Source organism: Barbatula barbatula, assembly GCF_947034865.1.
Source record: "Barbatula barbatula genome assembly, chromosome: 2".
In the NCBI taxonomy this organism is placed as follows: domain Eukaryota; kingdom Metazoa; phylum Chordata; class Actinopteri; order Cypriniformes; family Nemacheilidae; genus Barbatula; species Barbatula barbatula.
In genome coordinates, this window is record NC_136767.1 from 5,370,892 (window position 1) to 5,393,564 (window position 22,673).

Consider the following 22,673-nt stretch of genomic DNA (forward strand, 5'->3'; position numbering starts at 1 on the left):
TCTGAAAGGAAACAAAACAATGCATAATTACTATAATTAATCATGTATACATCAGCTGTTATTTGTTGGCCTGTTTATGATACCCTAATAGAAATAGAAAAGAGAAACTGAATACGTTTATTAAGCAAAGAAAATATTTCAGCAATATTATTTCACCTATCGGGTGAAAACGAGGATTGGTCAGTTTCCATCTGTCTTGTTAAATTTGCTATTTAGAACACATCATATAGATGTGAGGGTAGAAAATGTGAATACAGGTGTTACGTACTGTAGGCCTATGTCTGTTTGTTAAAACGTACAATAATTGCGTAAAAGGTTCAGTATTATGTAATGAAACACACAGGGGGTCCAGGACACTGGTCACGTTTCTGCATAACACAGGGGCTGTGTCTGAATTCGCCCCTATCTCCTATAAAGTGCACTATATCGGGTGGCCGCCATTTTGTAGTCTGAAAAAACAACTTTTTCCCCACAATGCGTTCTGATTTTAAGTGTATATCCGATGTATAAGTAACTCCCTCACTCATATTACCCTTACAGCGCGAACCAACCGTCTAGAATCTGCTGGAGGAGAGTGCACGTTTATACACTTGTGTTTGGCATTCGCTTTATAGTGAACAAGTGAGCAAATTCAGACGCAGACGCGGATGAGAGTCCTAAACCTCCAGGCCAGCGGGTGGCGCTCTTGTCTCGTGGCTGTTTGCAGCGCTCAATGCTAACTACCGTTCCATCAGGTCAGCGGCTATCTGACCGCTGATCGCTCGGCCGTATCGTTTTATTTCCAGGATTGAATCACAGTCTTGCGTAATAATAGTGGGATGCCTGGGACGAACGTGATTCAGATCACCAATCTGTCGTCGGCTGTGAGCAGCGATCAGATGAGAACTCTCTTCGGCTTCCTGGGAGACATCGAGGAGCTGCGGCTCTACCCGCCTGAGTGAGTCACAACAACACAGACACACGTCATATAAGCACATCTTACACACTAAACAAACATATGAGACCCCTTAGAATGATAATGACAGCACACGCGATTCAAACAGCATCATGTACACTAAACACCGCCCTCATCGGATCACTTTGGAGTGATGAACGAGATGTACATAGACATTTAACACGTTTCCTAATACAGAAAGTACTTGGATGTACAATGAGACATATGCATGTGTCACATTAAACGTTACATGGTACCGAAACTTCTTGTAGATAGATGATGGATTGACTTCATGACTTAATGTCCGTTTGAAATAGGCTAATAATAGTTTAATTCACCCTTTTACATTTTTTATGTTCTTCTAGAATAACACCCGGTTGAACCATTAACAAGGTTTTGTGAAGATTTTTTTCCAATTGTATTACTATGTTTTTTTGTTTACAAACACCTCAGTTAAACTTTCGTTATTGTGATGAGACTAGAGTAAATTTGTTGTGACTGCAAAATAAACCAGGGATCTCTGGTTAAACCATGGGTAGTTTAAGCATTCATAAGGGCGAACAGACATACGTATGGGGTTCTATTTCATGCTTTTTAATATGGTTTAATGCTTTGATGGACATAGGCCAGTCTCGCTGATCACGGGCACTGCCAACCGCAGAGAAAATTCACTTCATTCTTTATTATACACACCATTTAACCTGCTATCAAACATATTAAAGCAGTATTAAATAACACATTGTTTTTTCTCTTTCAGCAATGCACCTCTTTCCTTTTCATCCAAAGTTTGTTACATAAAGTATCGAGACCCTTCCAGTGTTGGGGTGGCACAGCATTTAACCAACACTGTTTTTATTGACAGAGCTCTTATTGTTGTGCCATGTGCAGAAGGTTAGTATGTTTGCATGCGTGTTAAATTTTTCTGTTGTATCGTTCGAAGACAGTGGCTAGCTATCTGACTTTAAATCAAGCAAGATTGGTTTTATTTTCTGTCTTTGTGTCCTAGATGTGTGTGATGATCGTGTGTATGTTCGTTTAGATCAGCTGTTTTAGGTTTTGTTGTGTTTAGTAGAGTTGTGGCAGCTCTTGTTTATCAGAGCTGAAGGATGTGGATAGAGCGGAGGTGATAAGATCATACTTTTGTTGCAGAGTTAGGACTGTGTGAACATGCTTACAGGGTTTTTTTAAACCCGAGGTCATTTACCTATAGTTCATAAATGGATCCTGCACATGGTAACATTTAATGCAGTAAATGCACGGATGCGGTTTCATGTGTTGATTTGCTAGTGCGATTAACTTTAAAATGGAAAAGAAGTGTGAAAGGAGGTTAAAAAAGTCACATAATCAGAGTCCGTACTGTTTTACAGTAGAGGAGCTGAGTGTATAAGGGACTAGGAGTGGCATTTAAAAATAAAATAAATCCATTATTCATTAATGATGAATTCAGAAATCAAAAGTAAATCTTAAAATGAAATGTTTTTTTAGAATAAATAGTTTAAATATTGTTAACGAAATTAAGGTTTTAATTTGAACAATTCAAAAACATTTAGCAAAAAGTGGTATTGATTGAACAATATGGGTATCCACTGTCCTACATCTACATTTAATAGATCCATAATAATTGAATTATATTAAATGTTTAATAGACGACCGCCTTTTTCAGTCCTCCTAGTCCTCCATACATTGTTACTATATTTCATTCTACTATTTATACTTCTACGGTTTTAAAGTGACAACATAAACAAACTTTACTGTGCATGCGCGCATTCGTGGACTGCCCTTAACTTCCGGTACACATTTACAAATAATAGAGTGCCTGTAGATTTTTTCTGACAACAAAGCAAAAGAAGCCGAGAAGCGGAGCATACTCATTTCGGATTAAGTGCGGACGTCTGAGTTCAACACATGCTCCCATGAATGCACCCATAACAAAGTAACAAATCATATACTCTTTTCACCTTCTTTCGCTCTGTAGTTTTTACGATTTGCTCCAGTCCGGCGCCTTCTCTCTCACCTGCAGATGCATATCAAAAAGGGAATTCTCCCGTATTTCAGAAGTCAGATTGTGTTGTAAAGCTATTAATAGTTTGAATCAAGTTCCACTTTAGGCGAGACGATGCGTAACTTGCGTTGAAATACGTGATGATGCTCACAGCGTGAACGCATTGACGTGACGTGCCGTTAACCCCAAAAATTAAGGAGACGCTTGTTGAGTCACCAGTGACACGCAGTCCAAAGACAAGTGCTAGAATAAACAAACCTAAAGACAGTTAGTTGCAATACACTAAAAGTGCGCATCTAATAGGGTGTAAAGAGCGATGAAGACCTACTTTACAGACCCCATGAACACCAGTTTATAACACCAGTCATAAACTGTACTCTCATTGTTTGTGCATAAATTCATACTTCATTGTTAATGTTGTTGTCTATCTTCCTAGTCTATACATATGATATAGCCAGAAGATAAATATATAATACATCTCATTATCAGAACTTAATTTGATATCTAAAAACTGGTGAGCATTAAAATGAACTGTAATAAATAAACAAATTAAGTCAATTTAAGAAAAATAAGGTACAATATATCGAATTGTAAAGGGAGATTGTTATCGTGAAATAAAATGACTCATTCCGTGAAATAGATCAACAACCAAACAGAATGGAGAAGGATTTGCTTCTTAGCTTACTGTTCTTGGTTTCAGCGTGTTGGTTTTGTATCGTACTTCTTTGACAACGGCTGCCTATTGATCCCTAGGGGACTACTGCACTTTTCTCGTGCATGTGCTGTTGTATGCGTCACGTCAGTATGGTCTGCCGGACCATACTCGCCCCTTAAGATGGCTAAACAATTTCTTGAATTTAATGTGCGATACCAAGCTTTACCGCTAGATGTCAATGTGTTCCATACAGTTTCTTTAAATGCGACAACACTACAGGACCATTTAACAAATTATTTACATTTATCAGACGCTTTTATCCAAAGCGACTTACACCGAGTTTGGCGAGCAATAAGCGATATGTCATAAAAGAGCAACAGTACATTAGGTGCTAATACAAAGTTACTCGTTCCAACAAAAGCTAGACAACTACCTGTTGAGAGAAGAGGGTTAGTGTTTATTTGAAAAAAAAAGCATTTGTCAAGTATTCACAGAAGAGGTGTGTTTTGAGTAGTTTTTTGAAGGTTGTGAAAGGTTGTGTTTATTTAATAAAATAAACATACAACTAAATCCAACAAATTGTTTATTTAATTCAGTTATTATACAATACAATTATAATATAAATTAATAGTATCATAAATTAAATTACATATAAATAGTTATATCATTAGACACTAGCCAAACACAGACCGGAAGTTAGCTGCAGTCCCGGAGCGCGCGTCCGGTGAAACGGTCTATAGTCGTTTTTAATTTTACTGTAGGTCAATAAACATTGATGTTGAATAAACATTTTTAAAACGGAAGATTTCAGATAGTCTGCAAGTAGATTGGGATTCTTATTTCAGTAGTACCAAACTCTGTTCAAAATGGTATCTCACTGTGTAGTGTATTTCTGCTCTAATATTCTGCTTGCTTCAACCTTGCTTGCTTGTTCAGTTTAGCAGATTAGCTCGCTATGTAAACTTTGAGAGCTGTTATAGATAATGTAGAAGTAGAAATGTACAGTTAAGGGCTCGAACTCGCAGGAACATCCCACAATAACACTTTTGTGAGGATTAGCTGGTCACAGAGATGGACACTTTCCATAAACAGGTTGCAAACTAGTTTGCTTGCTTTGTAACAATACACACGTTGTATTTCTGTCATTTGAAATCTTTTTAGTTCCTTCGTAAATATGTCGGCTAAATTAGTCAAACAAAATTTGTCACATATTTATTCACATATTCTTATTCTTTTTTGGGACTTTTTTTTTTTAAAACAAAAAGGTTTGTGCCAAACTAGAGTATTTTAACATTGTACCCGTATAGTCGCTCGCAACGCTCTTACCATTTCTTAACATTTTCTATATTGCTACAGCAATGGAATTCTACGAATCGGGGTTTAAAACGGCTGTGAAACTTCGGTTGCAAACCTCATAGTAAATATACTATGAAATCACTTCCTGATGTCGGCAAACAACATTTTCTCATGAGATGGGTAACTTTGTGTTTTCTAGTTTGTACCTTTTAATGGAAAGTGATTATGAACTAAGAATTCTAGAGTATGTAAGCTCCAGGCTATGAGGTTATGAGGTGAGGTCTTCTAAAGTCTGCAGTGTAACGACTGGCTAACCATTTGTTTCTCTCTCCCCTTTTTATGATTTTTGGTTCATTTTTGTCTTACTCTAAACATCCGTATTCATGCAACACATGGTATAAGAGCCCTTCCCTCTTGCCTGAAATGCTTGTCCTCGTGAATTGGTTCTGGATGGCTTACTACGTTGATTAATTTGGATTTTGTATGTTTTTTCTGTGTTGATTATGTGTGCATATCAGATCACTAGACTGGCCCAGGCGTTACACTACTACACTAGCCTGACTCAAGGCTTTGTTTTCCAAGCCACTATACCCGCCGGGGCCCACGCTGCCTTCAAGGGGGGAATGTGACCAGGAGCGTAGCCGCTGAACCTTCCGAGATGGACACCTTGTCTCTTTTTTTTGTTTTGTTTTATTTTGTTTCTTTGTTTTTATTTCTCTCACATGTTGTCCCTTTTTGCCTCTTAGAAGAGTTGCATATTCATTGTGTTGTTTTTCTTTTTCTTTTTTTTCTGTCCCCTTGTCCCTCGTTCCCCAACCCCACAGTTGCTCCTTTGCCTGTCTTTGAAAGCTGTCCAGGTTGACTTGGCGCCCAGTATTGGAGGAAAGTTTGAACGGTACCAAGGGCAGCTATTACGGATGTCTGTTGTATAAAGATCTCCTCTATCTCTCTTTCTCTAGTTCCTATGCACCGATTTTAATTTAACTTAAAGGACCCTGTGGAGAATAACCACATGGTATCAGAACCATTGCCATTTTTTTATTACAAACCCCACAGTGATTTTCTCAAAGATTTAGAACAGGTAAAGCTAAAATTGTTGAGATTTATGTGCGATAATATTCTGATCAAATTTTAAGAGCGGGTATATGTGCATTTACATTTAATGTCCACATTTAAGTATTTTGACAGCCACAGACAAATCACAATTGTTGCATCAGTGTGACAAACATCATGTATGTAGGATCTGTAATTCACTAAAATAACTGAATGCTATAGAGTGAATCTATTTATAAACTGTAGTTGAATCACGTTTTATAATAATGGCACACATCATTGCACATGTGTTTCTTTATTGCACAGTTTTGGGGAGAACATTTTGGCTCAACCTTTAGAGGTTTTTTAGGGTTTTACCATCACCCAAATGCTGAAAAATGCTTTCATAATATACTCCCCCATTTGCCTTTCCAGCTGTATATGATCTCCTTTTTTAATTTAAACACAAATATATAATTTTATTTTGTATGGTATCTAAAACGTTAAAGGTCCAAAAAGCATTTAAAGCTTGTCGATGACTTTTGTTTGTCATTTGTGTGTTTCGCCACAAGATTCGTATAGGTTGTGTTGGCATATATACTGGATGATCTGCTAGTTTAAATGGATACAAGACGTATTGGTTGCTAAAGAAGCCCAAAATAGCCTTTTTTGTCACAAACATTTGTTTCGGGAGGTATTTATCAACCTGGGGTTATGTGGATTTCTTTAATAAGGGATGTGCTTTTTGGAGAAGATAACATGATGCACTTTTACTATGAAAGCATTTGTTTTCCTAAAGAAAGGAAGACATCTGGAATGGCATGAGGGCGGGTAAATTATGAGAGAATTTTGTATATTTTTTGTTAAAGTTGAACTATCCCTTTAAAACAACATCATTGGTACGCCATTTCACTAGACTGTAAGCGCAGAGCATGCGTAGATATTTGTACCAACATTGGCAAAAATGCATATTTGGAAAATTGAAATTTGTTGTTACTTCTCTCTCAAATTTCTTGTAAAGGCAAAACATTTTAGGGGTGACAATTTGGGGGGGGGGGATTTCTCAAAGGCACTTAAAATGTTCTTCTTTTCTGTATCTGATGTTCTGTGTGCTATTAGTGATGCAGCCAACATGAACGGTTGTCTTGTGTTGCACACCCTTTCCAACACTGCGAAACGATCGCCCCAGGGAGAAAAGCGTCCATGCTTGATATCGTATGGTTCATGACCAATATGTTTCCAGTACAGGTGACCCATACCACAAAGTGTTAACTCATTCTCTACATGTTTTGTTCTGATCTTTTGTTTTTTAAAGAGGACAGGACAAATCAGTGTGTTCTTTCCAGTTTTTTGTGCAAAAGTCATCCCGTTTACAGTATGTATTGTGTTGATTCAGTTTATTTCTATAGACATTGTTCTAAAGCAGTTCTACCGAAAAATAGGATAAATGAGAATTAAAGTTTTACAACGCGAGCAAGCCAAATGCAAGAAGGAAAACTCCCTAAGATGTGTAAGAATATGGGGAAGCAGTTTCTTTAGGAGACAGTATGAAGGAGGTTAGCTATGCTACAGTAGTTGATAATGTTTGATGGTCTGATATGGAGTTGTTCAGGTGGGGTTTAGTGTACTGAAGGACTCTCCTCTGATTCTTGGGTGCAGTCCTGGGAAAAGCAGCAGGAGATGTCTCCATTGACTTCTCTAATGCGTGTGCTCTTGTTTCTCAGGAAAAATCCCAGAAGAGGCAAAGGCCCTCTCGCTTTTGGCCCCTGCCGTGCCTGTCGCAAGCCTGATGAGCGGAGGTGGACTTCTGCCTATCCCCAGCCCAGCAACACTACAGAACGTAATAAACACATGCTTGCACATACAGTACCATTACTTTGATTACTAAGAACAGTTTCTAAATAAAACAAGTCTGTGTTAAAAATGAATAAAATAATAACTAACAAGTAATGGTTTATAATTTGAGCCTGCAATTTTATGTTTCAAACAAAGATGGCAATATAGAGGCGGAAATTAGCGATGGCAGATTTAGTATGTGATGATTTAGCTTATTGGTGATGCTTAAACAAATTACAGATGTCATTGAAAAGCTGAAATTGTGGGCAAAAATACATTTGGGCTGTCAAAATGTTACTTTGACGTAACCAGAGCCGTTGAGAGAGAGTGGTTCCAACTGAACCGTGTTTTCACAGCAATGGCGGTTCATGGAGCCTCTCAATAGTTCCCGGAAGTTGCGGCTAAACAGACCAATTGAGGTAAACAGTTGACACATTTAAAGAGGTAAATTGTTTAATGAATAAAGAATAAAGAAAAAACGTAACTTCCTGGAACTATCTGAAGGCTCCATGAATCACTTGACGCTTGAAAATTCTCTCTCATTGGCTCTGGACGTAACCAATTCATTATTACTAACAAATTCTTCTGACAGTAATTGTATTGCATTGGTTTGTTGTCAGCGAAGTCTCCCTTTAGCTAATCTGGGGGTCTTAAAGTCTAGTTTGGAGACATCTGTGGCAGCTGTCAGTGGAGGGACATCACAGCCTCCACTCATGGGCAATGTTGATCCTTCGAAAATCAATGAGATCAGAAGGACCGTCTATGTCGGCAACTTGAATTCACAGGTATGTGTAAGTGAATTTAGAAGCGACAGTTCAGTTCCTGGTTGAGTTGTCAAATAACCCTACCAGTTCTAAGTTACCTGCCAATAACTGTCCCTGTTGTGTCTTGAACATTGAACTTGACTTCTTTAATGGCACAGAAATCTCCATGTTGCCCTTTTGAATTCTTTCTATTCGTTCATTTTTATATACACTGAACAAAATTATAAACGGAACACTTTCGTTTTTGCCCCAATTTGTCACACAAATCTGTCTAAGTCTGTGTTAGTGAGCACTTCTCCTTTGCCGAGATAATCCATTCACCTCACGGGTGTGGCATATCAAGATGCTGATTTGACAGCAGGTGTGCCTCAGGCTGGCAACAATACAAGACCACTCTAAAATCACAGCACAATGCCACAGATGCCACAAGTTTTGAGGGTGCATGCAATTGGCATGCTGACTGCTGGTGGCGGTGGGTTATGGTATGGGCTGGCGTATGTTATGGACAACGAACACAGGTGCATTTTAATGATGGCATTTTGAATGCACATATATACCGTGACAAGATCATGAAGACCATTGTTGTGCCATTGATCCATGACCATCACCTCATGTTGCAGAATGATAATGCATGCCCCCATGTTGCAAGGATCTGTCACAATTCCTGATTCCACAATTCTATGCGAAGGAGATGTGTTGCACTGCGTGAGGCAAATGGTGGTCACACCAGATACTGACTGGTTTTCGGATCCCCCGGACCCCCCAATACAGTAAAACTGCAAATTTTTGAGTGGCCTTGTATTGTGGCCACCCTGTATTGTGGGTTTACATTACGTATGCATATAGCCTCTGCGTGCGTGGCAGCACAAACACCAAAGATGTCTGCAATGACAAACAAGCGCTATCGCAAGCGCATAGATGTGTGTTTGGTTTTTTTAAAGGAAAAAGACAAGCAAATGCATTCATGCTGCTCAAATGTTATCGTTTTCTTTTACGTGGTGTCTATTTACACTGAGTGCAAATAGCCTGTCTTATTGGCAGAGACTTGAGTGGCATATTGACAGCCACTCGAGTGGCATGAAGTATTAAATTCTAATCCCGCTGTATACCTTTTTTAACCTTTTTATTACTTAAAAGATCATAAAGGCTTTTGTTTTCAATAAAACAAATTTAAGACTTTAACTTTAAGTTTAGGGTAATGTTAGGGGTAGGTATAGGGCTTTAATATCTCAATAAGTTGCCATCATTTTAATAATTTTTATAAATATAATGATTTACTGTCTGTTAATATTGCATTATGTTTAATGCACAGTAATACTGAGACGCAAATAGTGACGTTATCTGCCACTATTTATATGTAAAAAATCTACTTAATCCAAAGAAATTTGGCCCTGCAGCTATTTTTGGTTAGTGTAAATTGCTCCTATTTTCACTTTGTGAAAATAGCCGCTGCCTTTTAAAAAAAATATAGACCTTATCTGACCTCACCTCAGATTAATAAAATGACCCCACAGACCGGGTGGTGCTACGTAACACACCCACTTATCACGTAATGGCCGTGGACCAATGGTGGCTCAAGGGTGTTTACGGGCCAACACAAACTTTCCTGGAGAGTTCTGTTTGGTTTGCTGCGGCGAACTAGTGAAACGAATTGTTGTTTGGACCCGATTTTGTTTCGAAATCAGGTCACAGACGGTTTTTCGATTTCGAATGTAGTATGTCGAACCCTTACCAAAGAAAAGATTTGTGCACAATATTTGAGAGAAATAGGCCTTTTGTGTACGTGGGAAAAGTCAGCTCAAAGTTCACCCGACTAGGCCTGAATGTAAACCGACGTTTATTAATGAAAATGAAATTGATATGGCAATGAAAACGTTGATCCTCTTGTTTTGCTCTGGCAAATTGCGCAAACTCAGGCTAAATAGCCTACGCAAAACAGTATAAAGACACAGCTTAATCCAGTTTCCTAAATAATCCCACAGCTATAAAACCCGATAAATATTATTTTGTGCAAGGTTATAAATGTTTATCACGGATCCATCCTTTAGATATCCTTAAATACTTTTACACGAATGTGCCATTTTTATGACCCAAAAAACAATAACAACAAATGTTGTCCGTACCTATGATGACGCTGGATGTTTTACTTCTGTATATGCATCATCTTTCAGCTTTTTAGCGATGTCTGATATTGCCTCCATGTCATGCTAATCTGACGACACAATTAGGACCAAAGTAACGCGACAGTATACATTCAAAATTGATTGTCAGGTCTGGCTCAATGTTAATTAGCCTACTGTCCAACCACAAGATGTCGCAAGAGGTGAGTTGGTAACTACACGCACGGACACGAGCGACGCCCTATTATTGTACAGGATAGTTTGGGTCTTCCTCGGGTCAATTCAGCAAAAAACATTTTTACTTTATATTACCCGAGACCCAAACACTAATAATATACCCCTCCCATGTCCGAAGCTCCCCTGAATCTTTTAGATTAGTCGGACCTCTGGTTTTCTGATCTAAGTGGACCCGTGAAGACCTCTAGTGCAATGCTCTAACCACTGAACTACAGGGAAGCTTAATCCTGAATTTGGGGGGCAAAGATGGGGGGGGAACAAAAGTGTTGCGTTTTTAATTTTGTTCAGTGTATTTATTTACTTATACTGTTTTGTAATTGTTTATTCTTCTTAAGACCACAACGGCTGAACAGCTACTGGAGTTCTTTAAGCAAGTTGGAGATGTAAAGTTTGTTAGAATGGCCGGAGACGAAACTCAACCTACACGTTTTGCCTTTGTGGAATTTTCTGATCAGGATTCAGTGACACGAGCTCTTACCTTTAATGGGGTCATGTTCGGAGACAGACCACTTAAGTAAGTGTTGTCCTTTTAGAAACTTTACAAATCATGATTCTGTAACCAGTTAGCATTTAATCATATAAATATTCTATCAATATAAAAATTTATAATAAACATATCCCCATCTTTAGGATTAACCACTCCAATAATGCCATAGTGAAGCCTCCAGAGCTCACACCACAGGCCGCAGCCAAAGAACTGGAGGATGTGATGAAGAAGGTCAGAGAGGCTCAGTCGACAATCGCTGCTGCTATTGAGCCAGGTCTGTATTCGGCCATCCAAACACAGGCAAAGTGATGCAAAAGTCTTTAGTTTTTATTTGTTGAGTTATTTTGGATTTTGGTGTAGTGGATGACATGCAGACGTCTAGCAGATCCAGGCGTTCCAGAAGATCCAGATCTCGCTCCCAGTCACACACACGAAGGAAGCGATCCAGATCCAAGCACAGGTACCATAAACACATTTGATACCTTTTGCCATATACTGTACATTTCTGTGAGTGAATTTACTCTTGAACTTTAGCTTGTCATGTATATTGTCGTGTAAAATTGTTAACTACTGTATAGTCAAAATAGCCAATTATAGTCAACTTTTTATATGCTGCTAAAAAGCACTGTTGAAAAGTAAAGTTCAGTAAAAATTTATCTCAGCTTTTTGTATTTAATAAAACCCCTGACCTTTTTAATGTCTGTATGATTTGTATGGTTCTCAAGGGGTCGCCTATCCCAAAGGTCACGACAGAGGGTGAACGACTTGCGCGGGTCCCACAAGAGATGCTCACGGTCCCGAGAAAAAAAACACAGCCGGAGTCGATCTCACTCTAGGTAAACTCACACCATCAAACTGATCAACAAACATGATCAAAAAAGAAAGGTTTTTAGCTCAGTGCCTCTCCTCAACACAGGGACAGGAGGAAGGAGAAAGAAGGAAAGATGCGTAAAGACGACAATGGGGATGAAAAGAGACAGAGGGATAAAAAAGGAAGAACACCTCACAAAGGTTACAGCATATCAAGACGGTCCAGCAGTACAAGCAGGTAATTTAAAATTGCCTGGCTAAATTTCTTGTTTGTAGGATGTTTAGATAGCAACAGTTTTTATTCTTTCTACTTTATGCCGAAGAGGTAACAAAAGAAGCAAATCTCGATCACCAAGGCGGAGATCCAGATCGCCATCGCCAAGAAGGTTTGCTTGTTTTAATTACCCTCTTTATGTCTATGAAGTCATTCAGACCTCTGAAAGTTTCTAATCTTCTGTCCATTTCCAGAGGGAAGAAGGATAGAAAGAAAGCAAAATTGTGGGACGCTAGCAAGGAAAGAAGAGCGAGCTCAGGATTGAGGAGGAAAACCAGAGATTCTGATCGCAAGACGAATCGATCACAGGTGAATCTAGCATTAATTGATAGCTTATCTTTGGGATCATTACTCAAAACTGATGGACAATATAGTATAGAGCGGTTCGATAGATATTAGGGATGCTTATTTTAAATTTTCTGTACTGACTGTCAACCAGCGTGCATTAATCGAGCATTAAATGATAAGCGATTTTATTTAAATTCATTGAATACAATTACAGTGGACGACTGCCTGTGACTTATTTTAAAAGCCAAGCAATGTTTTTATGTAAAACAAGCGCTTATTTTTACAAAATATTGCAACGGGAGATACAGCGGGGAAAATAACTATTGACATATCAGCATTTTTATCAGTAAGGGTATTTCTAAGTGGGCTATATACACAAAATTTCCACCAGATGTAGCCATCAAGCCAAATATTGAATTCATGCAAAGAAATCAGAATATTTAAGTATAAAAGTTGAGACATAATAAATAAAGTGAAATGACACAGGGAATAAGAATTGAACACATGAAGATAACAAGGTGCAAAATGGCATAGAAAGCCAGGAGATCACCTGAAATCTGTCAGTATTGAGAGAGAAACCCTGCCCCATATCAGTACTAAATTATATCAGCTGCTTTAGTCCTAATCGATGGCCTATAAAGGCTTCTCATTACCTAGGAGGCTCACAGGAAAGACTTCATGATGGGTAAAAGCAAAGAACTCTCTGTAGATCTTCGTAATCTTATCGTTGAAAAGCATTTTGATGGGAATGGTTATAGGCGCATTTCCAGAATGCTGTAGGGGCCATTATCCGGAAATGGAAAGAGCATCAGTTCACCATAACTGTGCCACGATCAGGTGCTCCACGTAAGATCCCTGTCCGAAGAGTCCAAAGAATAATCTGGAGAGTTCTCCAAGAGCCAAGAACCACTCGGGCAGAACTTCAGGAAGACCTTGCATCAGCAGGTACTGTTGTTTCAAAGAAAACTATAAGCAATGCACTGAACCGCCATGGCATCCATGCACTCTCACCACTCAAGACTCCATTGCTGAACAAAATGCATGTTGAGGCTCGGTTAAAGTTTGCGAAAGAGCATTTGGAGAAGCCTGTGGATCATTGGGAGACTATAGTATGGTCAGATGAAAGCAAAATTGAACTTTTTGGCAGTCATTCTACACACCACATATGGAGAAGAAATGGCACTGCCCACCACCCCAAGAACACCATACCAACAGTTAAGTTTGGGGGTGGAAGCATCATGGTTTGTGGCTGCTTTTCAGCAAGGGGTACTGGCAGACTCCTTATTATTGAAGGCAGGATGAATGGAGAAATGTCCGGGACATTCTGGATAAAAATCTGCTGCCATCTACCAGAAAGCTGTAAATGAAAAAAGGGTGGACATTTCAGCAAGACATTGATCCCAAACACAAGGCCAAGGACACAATGAATTGGTTTCAAAGAAAGAAAACCAAGCTGCTTGAATGGCCCAGTCAATCACCTGACCTAAATCCCATTGAAAATCTACGGAGAGAACTGAAGATCAAAGTTCTTAAAAGAGGCCCAAGGAACCTTCAAGATTTAAAGACCATTTGTGTGGAAAAATGGGCCAGAATCACTCATGAGCAATGCAGACGACTGGTCTCTCCATACAAGAGGCGTCTAGAAGCTGTAATAACCAACAAAGGCTTTTCTACAAAGTATTAAATAAAGTGTGTTCAATACTTATTACCTGTGTCATTTCACTTTATTTATAATGACTCAACTTATATACTAAAATGTTCTGATTTCTTTGTATGAATTCAATATTTGGCTTGATGGCTACATCTGGTGGAAATATTGGGCCAATAGCCCACTTAGAAATCCCCTTACTGATACAAATGCTGATGTGTCAAATTCTTATTTAACCCCGCTGTATATGGGATGATTTTCATCTCAAAATCTTAAACAAATGCGTGCGTAGTCATCCGTGAATGTGATACATGTTCCGAATGTCTTTTACTATCCACAAACAAATGCCTTATGATTAGAATCTGTGAATTTTTTTATTTTTATAAACATGATACAATTTGTACAATTAGAAACAGATATTTGAACATAATTGTGTTAATATATAAACATTTTGCAAGCACCAAGGACAAGTTGTGCATTTGTGGATCAGGCAACACACGTGCATTCGTCCTGTTCTGTGCATTTGAATTTTTATACTTTCGTTTCGCTGTTTTCAGCATTACACGACCCACATACAAACAAGTATAAAAAAATAAGCTGACATCTACGCGTTATATGTCTTTAATAAATGTCTCTCATTTCGTGTCTCTGAAATTCAGAACTGAAGGAATATTACTCACTTTGTACAAACCGATATATATTTGCGAATGCAAATGTTCTCATTTGTATATATAAAATATATAATAATTTGTGCATGTCTAATAGAATAGAATGGCATTTGTGGATCAGGCGACGCACCTGCATTCATCCTGTTCTGTGCATTTGGATTTGGAGACATGTTTCGTGATTTTGCGTTTTACAATCCACACACAAAAACGCACAACAGATTGACTGCCAAAAACACATGCCGAATTGTATGTTGTGCTGAACCGCCTTAAATGATTATATATACAGCTTGTTCAAAATAATAGCAGTGTGTTAAGCTCAAAATCCTTAAAATAACTTTTATTTCAATACGCAAATGCATGGGGACCCTGCACATTCTATTCTTAATCAAAACATGAAGAGAAAAGTTTCAAATTTGTTATTACTCTACAGAAAGTGAAGAAAAAGAAATGTTAGGCTTTTCATAAAAATAGCGGTGTCTTCATTTTTCTTTCCAAAGTCAGACCGTTACTGTATAAAATTAAAAATGCTTGAAGATTTAGCGTTTTTTGTGAATCACTGAACTAATATTTAGTTGTAAAGCCACGGTTTCTGAGAACTGCTTCACATCTGTGTTGCATGGAGTCGACCAACTTCTGAACCCTGGACGATTGCACTAAAGACTTCTTGGTTTTGCCTTAGGAACAGCGTTTCTGATGTCAGCTCACAGGTTTTCTATTGGATTAAGGATAATCCATAAAATATTGCGCCATTTTTCTTTAAGCCAGTCAATGTGTTCTTTGGGAAATTGTTACCTCTTCAGCAGATGTTGTTTTTTCAGCAATGGGACTTTGCGGGGGCTTCTTGCCGATAGCTCTGTTTACACAGGCGTCTTCTAATTGTAACAGTACTCACAGGTAACATTAGACTTTCTTTGATCACCCTGGCATCATTGGCTTAGTCTTCGCCATTTTGGCTATTCTTGGATCCATTCGAATGGTTGTTTTCCGTTTTCTCCACGTCTTTCTGGTTTTGGTTGCCATTTTAAAGCATTTGATATAATTTTAGCTGAGCAGCCTTTTCATTTTGTAAACACAGTCATTTGATTTCATATTGTGGTTTCAAACCACTACGCAATTGCCAGGAACAGCCAATCTCTGGAGGCGGGTAGGCTAACGGTTAGAGCAGTGATACATGTGGTGTTAGTTAAGTGAGGAAGAATAACTCATCTCCTCAAGCAAACAATGTTGGGTCCCTCTGAATTTTCCATACTGGATCAATAAAAAATTTGTTTTGTTTTTGAAAAAACACTCATTTGCATTGAAATTATGTATGGCAGGAATTATTGTCTTGCACATTGCACGTGAGTTTCGTTCAGGTGTCGTCGCTCCCCGCGCACTTTAAAGAGCTCAGTGAACTCTGTAAGGTTCTTTTAAATAAATTGCACGAGTACATCTGACCCAATCGTTTTTCTAGGTCAGAAACAAATGATCATCTGATCTTCTTGAAGACTGGCGGTGCAGGCTTGCTCATGCTTACCTGATACTGATAACATCAGCGTGTGACCTGTTTCAACTGTAAGGCTTATGTAATTCCCCCAAAATATGATGTGTCTAGAACGTTTGATTTGCCATCTAAACACTGGATCCGTTTAAATTCATAGCACTGCAAATGTGCAGTGTATTGAAATTATAGTCATTTTACTACGCCCACATTTATATCTGAAGCATTTATATCTTTATCTGTTCTTTTATTGTAAACCATTTCTGAAGACTTGGGTAGAAAGTGCGTTTTATAGTGTGGGGTGACAAGAGAATTGTATTAGTACACTCATACACTAGACCTGATTATATCTCACGGAGCCGATCTAACAAATATAGATATTATGCCTCAAAGCGACGATGTCACCGATCACTATCTTATAACGGGTACTTTGCGCACGTCAGGAACCAGCCCTTTAATTCGTTATCGACAGGGTAGAACAATCACCTCCGCTACTAAAGATAGCTTCGCAAAGAGCTTGCCAGATCTGACTCCTTTAATAACCATACCAATAAATAAAGAATCGCTCGATGTCATGACCAGGAAATTGGCTACTATTTTCTCTAATACATTAGAAGCTGTTGCACCTACGAAGTCAAAAAAGATTAATGAGAAAAATATTGCACCATGGTACAATAGCACCACTCGCGCCCTTAAAAGAGATACTCGCAAACTAGAGCGCAAATGGATAAAATCGCAATTAGAAGTCTTTAAAATGGCGTGGAAAGAGAGTGCAAATTGTTATAAAAAGGCACTAAAAGCAGCAAAGGCTGAGCACCTTCGTAAGCTCATAGAAACCAACAAAAACAATCCAAGGTTTCTATTTAGCACAGTCGCTAAATTAACAAATAAACAGACACCACCTGACCTGGCTATTCCGCCGCACCTCAGTAGCAATGAATTCATGAAATTTTTTACAGAGAAAATCGAAAACATTCGTGACAAATTGTAAAAATTCAACCTCCAAATCTGTCCTATGAATTAGCACCAACCATCGCTCCAAAACAAAGGCTCCAGCGTTTTTCACCTTAAAACAGGAAGATTTAATTCAACTTGTCGCAACTTCTAAACCTACAACTTGCTTACTAGACCCCATACCAACTAAATTATTAAAATAGTTACTACCTGTTGCAATTGAGCCCATTTATAACATTATCAACTCGTCAATTAATCTAGGCCATGTCCCAGGACCCTTTAAGATGGCCGTCATTAAGCCTCTAATCAAGAAACCAAACTTAGATCCAAATGAACTTGGAAACTATAGCCGATTTCAAATCTTCCATACCTGTCTAAAATACTAGAAAAAGTAGTGTGCACTCAGTTGTGCTCTTTCTTACAAAATAACGACATGCACGAAAAATTTCAGTCAGGCTTTAGACCGCATCATAGCACTTAAACTGCGCTCATTACAATTACAAACGACCTGCTTATAGCATCAGATAAAGGTAACATCTCACTCCTGGTCCTGCTTGACCTTAGTGCTGCGTTCGATACCGTAGACCATAACATACTTCTAGATCGCTTACACAATTATACCAGTACTGAGGGACAGGCACTACAATGGTTTAGATCTTACTTGTCAGACAGACATCAATTTGTCCATTTAAATGGGGAATCATCCAATCTTACGCAAGTAAATTATGGATTACCTCAGGGATCGGTTCTGGGACCCGTGCTGTTCTCCATATACATGCTTCCCCTCGGAAACATTAAAAAAAAACATGGAATTAGCTTCCATTGCTATGCAGATGATACTCGGCTATATATCTCATCAAGACCAGATGATTCCTCCCAGCTATCCAAATTGGCAGAGTGCATTGAAGATATAAAACATTGGATGACCTGTAATTTCCTTTCCTTTTCCTTTTAAATTCTAATAAAACAGAAATATTACTTATCGGACCAAAGACACGCAAACCAAATATTTCTGATTATAAACTGCAAGTTGAAGGATGTACTGTTACTCCAACAAATACAGTAAAAGATCTATGCGTTATATTAGACGGCAACCTGTCATTTCGAAATCACATCTCAAATGTCACAAAAACAGCCTTTTTCCACCTAAGAAATGTTGCCAAGTTACGTAATATTCTGTGTGTTGCTGACGCGTAGAAGCGTATTCATGCATTTATGACCTCAAGACTTGACTACTGTAATGCGCTACTTAGTGGTTGTCCTGCATCATCAATAAACAAACTACAGTTAGTTCAGAACGCAGCTGCCAGAGTTCTAACCAGGTCCAGAAAATACGATCACATAACCCCAATGTTATCAACCCTTCACTGGCTACCCATTAAGTATCATATTGACTTTAAAGTTCTTTTAATCACTTATAAAGCCTTAAAGGGTTTAGCCCCTACCTACCTAACAGAGCTTCTATCACACAACAACCCGTCACGCTCTCTAAGATCTCTAAACGCACGACTTTTGATAATACCTAGAATAACTAAATCCACCAAAGGGGGTCAAGCTTTCTCATACGTAGCACCTAAACTCTGGAATAGCCTTCCCGACACTATTCGAGGATCAGACACACTCGCCCAATTTAAATCTAGATTAAAGACGCATCTTTTCAGCCAAGCATTCACTTAATGCGAATTATGCTAAATAAACCACCAGGAGATGCTGACATTAGATATTATCTACTAGAATAATTGGATTTATTATATAAAACACCATGTAGTGTGTTTTACCCTTTCTTGGGATTTTCGTTTTTCCCCTGTAAAGCTGCTTTGGAACAATGCAGTTTGTGAAAAGCGCTATATAAATAAAATTGAATTGAATTAGTCATCTGACTTCACATCATTTTCACAGTATTCCTGCTTACAGGTGGAGAGAAGCTATGAGGAGGTGGACCACGAGTATTACAGCGACGTTGAGGGCTCAGGCTCCATGGCCAGTAATGAGAAATCTCCCCATGCTCATCACAACGGCAGCTACAGGAGCACTTACGCAGAAGAGGACGACCTCTCTGCTGCCGAGTGATCTTCGTGTACTGTCATGAAGTGCCAAGAACTGTGATTAACGGTAGTGGACAGCGCATCAGTGCATTTTACTGTAACAGCTGTCACTCCTTTTAATACGCTTTCCCTCGTGTTCATTGGTGTGTGTGATTGTATGCTTCTTAAAACTTTTACAGAACATTATTTGCTGCTGTGAATATGCTAACCGTCATATGATATTCATATAGATGAAAAAGTAAAGTTTTGTATACATTTTTAGCATGGTGAGAGCAATGGCGTATTGAAAGGAGTGTGTTGAGGTCACGTTAAAAAAATATTTTTTGCATTTGCATGTAATGTGTTTAAGCCTAAATGGAAAGTTATTGTTTTAAGTTATTTTTGTGTGCACTGTGCTTTTTCTTACTACTCGTGTAATACAGTGGAGACGGTTTTCGATTTTATACATTTTGCTAGTCCCGTCGGCGCCGCATCAAGATGGAAATAGTTCAACTTTTCGGAGTGCTGCGCGCAAACCGCCGGTCACTTGAAGAGAATTTCCACGTCGTTTTAGACACGAAATGTGAATCGGGAAACAGAAATCCCGTGTTGCATATAAACAATGTTACAGTCCACGCTTCAACTTTAGATTAATAATTTAATAACCTGAGAAAGTAAGGCTTATTTTATTCTTTGATTTTGAACTGAGAAATGAACCGTTTTAACGTTATTTTATTGTTTATACGTGAAAAAGCATTGTGAAATGTGTAGAAAGAACACTCATGGTGAACTGTGTAGATACACGGTGTATGTTAAAAGTGCCTAGACAGATTGTGAGGCAACAAGATATTTAAAACATTGTAAATCAAGTCAGAATATTTATCTTGTGCTATCACCTTAATATTATAGTGTGAAATGCATAATTTATCTTAATTTTTAACAGTATTTTGCTTAAATCAGTAAAAGGAGACCTAAAGTAATATGTGGTATGTGGTATATATCTGTTCTGGTGAATACAATACAGTAACAATTACTTCTGTCTCATTCAATACAACTACAATTTAAGCTTCTGAATATTATTTATTTTTATATGAAGTATTTTTGTTCATTCTAATAGTGAGTGGGTATATACTATATATAACTCTATACTTGTTAGCAGCAGGGATATGATTAAGATGAAGTTGATGCTTTGACATTGATTTATAAGGTGTGTCATTCTTTACGTCTATAAAACAGATTTCCTTAACACAATATTGATATTAAAGATATACCTAAGATTTTTTGCTGCAGCGTGTATTTTCTCACCATGTACAATTTCTTACAGTATTTATTACAGTATGTAACAATGCAGTATAATCTTTGTATGTCTTATACAGTGTGCGGTTCGCACTAAGGTGCTAAAAGGTTCCTCGCATTAATACCATAGAAGAACCATTTTTGGTTCCACGAAGAACCATTTAGGCAAAAGTTCCTAATATCACCTTTTCTGAAACCGATCTTAAAGGATCTCTTCTAGGATTTCTCGTGGAGCTATAAAGCCAGAAGTGGCTCTTCTGTGTCTTTGTGTAGCACCTTCATTTTGCCAAGGTTAAATGCATACTTAAAGTAGGAATGACATTGAATAACATTAAATTGTGCTCAAATAGATTGTAGATAGGACCAATGTATGATACACTTTAAATTGGGATGTAAAAATAATTTAAACTTAACATTAAATGAATATATACAGTATATATCACATGTATATACTGTATGTGTGGTTGAATGTTCAAGGAACAGCTTGGTCTATTAGCTATGTTGGGGTCTGGTTTTGATATAACTGACATGCCTTTTAACATTACAGCAGTTGTTGTGACTCATAGCCAGGACGTGGTGGGCTTTGAAAGAGCCAACAACTTTTATCAATGTGGTCCTAACCAGGCACTAGAGGCATGTTTTAAGATTTCCACACTGACATATGCAGACACTTTGATGACTGTATATCCGAAATGTTTTCATACTGCAGCCACATATACTATAAAATGTTTAGTTTTAACTGATCTGATTCAGTACTGTCACGGTTTGTGATTTTGGAAATGGGCAATGCTTTATCGATGGAGCTACAGGAACACAAGATGCTCAAGAGGGAAGACATGCTTGAATTATAAGCTGCGTCTCATTTAGGAAGGCTGCGTCCTCCGGAGGTCTCATTTGAAGCCAGCTACGTCAATCGAGGCAGGTAGGACACTCCGTATGCCTCCTTCTAATGCGACCTACTTTCACGAGAATTCAGAGGACACACAATGTGTTTCCTTTGTTGCTAGAGATAACTCACAATTCTTTGCGTCGGTCGACATCTGTTATTTGAATAAACTGCAGCATCTGCACCTTCAATCAAATATGTGGTGTTTAAATGTAACGGTTTACAATTTTTGTCACGTTTTTCTATCTTAGCAGGCATATGTAGTAAATTAGTTTATAATGGTTCAGTGATTTTTGAATTTTAACTCTTTTGGCATTGTTTAGGGTATAAAGTAACCAACTTTTTACCTCTTAAAATCATTTAGAAATCATTTTCATCTATTTGACAGGTGTGCGAGTGCAACGTGTTGTCATAGCAAAGCGGTACTACTGTTTCCTTTTCTGCCAGAATGTTCTACTAAGGACGTCTCGTTTAATTCCAAGTTGAGAATCGTCTGTATACCGCATCATTTAGAGGACGATACCTCTTGAGGACACAAGGGCGCAGCCTAACGAAACGAGACAGAACGTTAACAGAAAAAAAAATTGTTTGTCGCCCAGTCAGGGCTGCACACTGCGACTAAAACGGTTGCATTTGTGAAAAGTTGTCGTGGGGCAAAAGAACGTGCGCTTCACAGGGTTCTATCTGTCCCCAATGCAAACGGTGTTGAGAACCTGCCTGCCACTTTACCCAGACTGTCTTGCAGTGCTCACGTCTTCATGGACGAAGCCCACATCACCCCTCCACCGGTGCCAGGCACGAATAAGTTCACAGAGCTTGAAGGAGCAGAGGGAGAAGGACTAATGTCAGCCCCTCCAATGGAGCATTCCTTGGCGGCATACCTAGCGCCCTCCAGAAACACGGGTATAACAAACTCTCCCACACTTCCAACGGGCCCTTGGCACTTCGCTTTTAAGTAACTGGGCAGGGTTTACTGCGAGCA

The 22,673-nt window shown here is 38.5% G+C and overlaps 1 protein-coding gene across 6 annotated transcripts; it reads left to right on the top strand.

Annotated features, from left to right (window-relative positions):
- Positions 1 to 444: 444 nt before the first annotated feature.
- srek1 (splicing regulatory glutamine/lysine-rich protein 1) lies at positions 445 to 20,786 on the top strand. Of its 6 annotated transcripts, none has more exons than XM_079448235.1 (12): positions 445 to 937; positions 1,692 to 1,825; positions 7,644 to 7,759; positions 8,376 to 8,540; positions 11,212 to 11,390; positions 11,507 to 11,637; positions 11,724 to 11,823; positions 12,089 to 12,199; positions 12,280 to 12,411; positions 12,497 to 12,559; positions 12,642 to 12,756; positions 19,385 to 20,786. In XM_079448235.1, exons 1-12 carry the CDS (start codon positions 819 to 821, stop codon positions 19,553 to 19,555), a joined length of 1,536 nt encoding a protein of 511 aa, XP_079304361.1. In that variant the 5' UTR covers positions 445 to 818; the 3' UTR covers positions 19,556 to 20,786. The 6 variants fall into 6 exon arrangements, with proteins under 6 accessions (XP_079304361.1, XP_079304362.1, XP_079304366.1 ...); XM_079448236.1 differs by having other exon boundaries at positions 19,400 to 20,786; XM_079448240.1 differs by lacking the exons at positions 445 to 937; positions 1,692 to 1,825 and adding exons at positions 5,406 to 5,782; positions 7,039 to 7,167 and having other exon boundaries at positions 19,400 to 20,786.
- Positions 20,787 to 22,673: the final 1,887 nt, after the last annotated feature.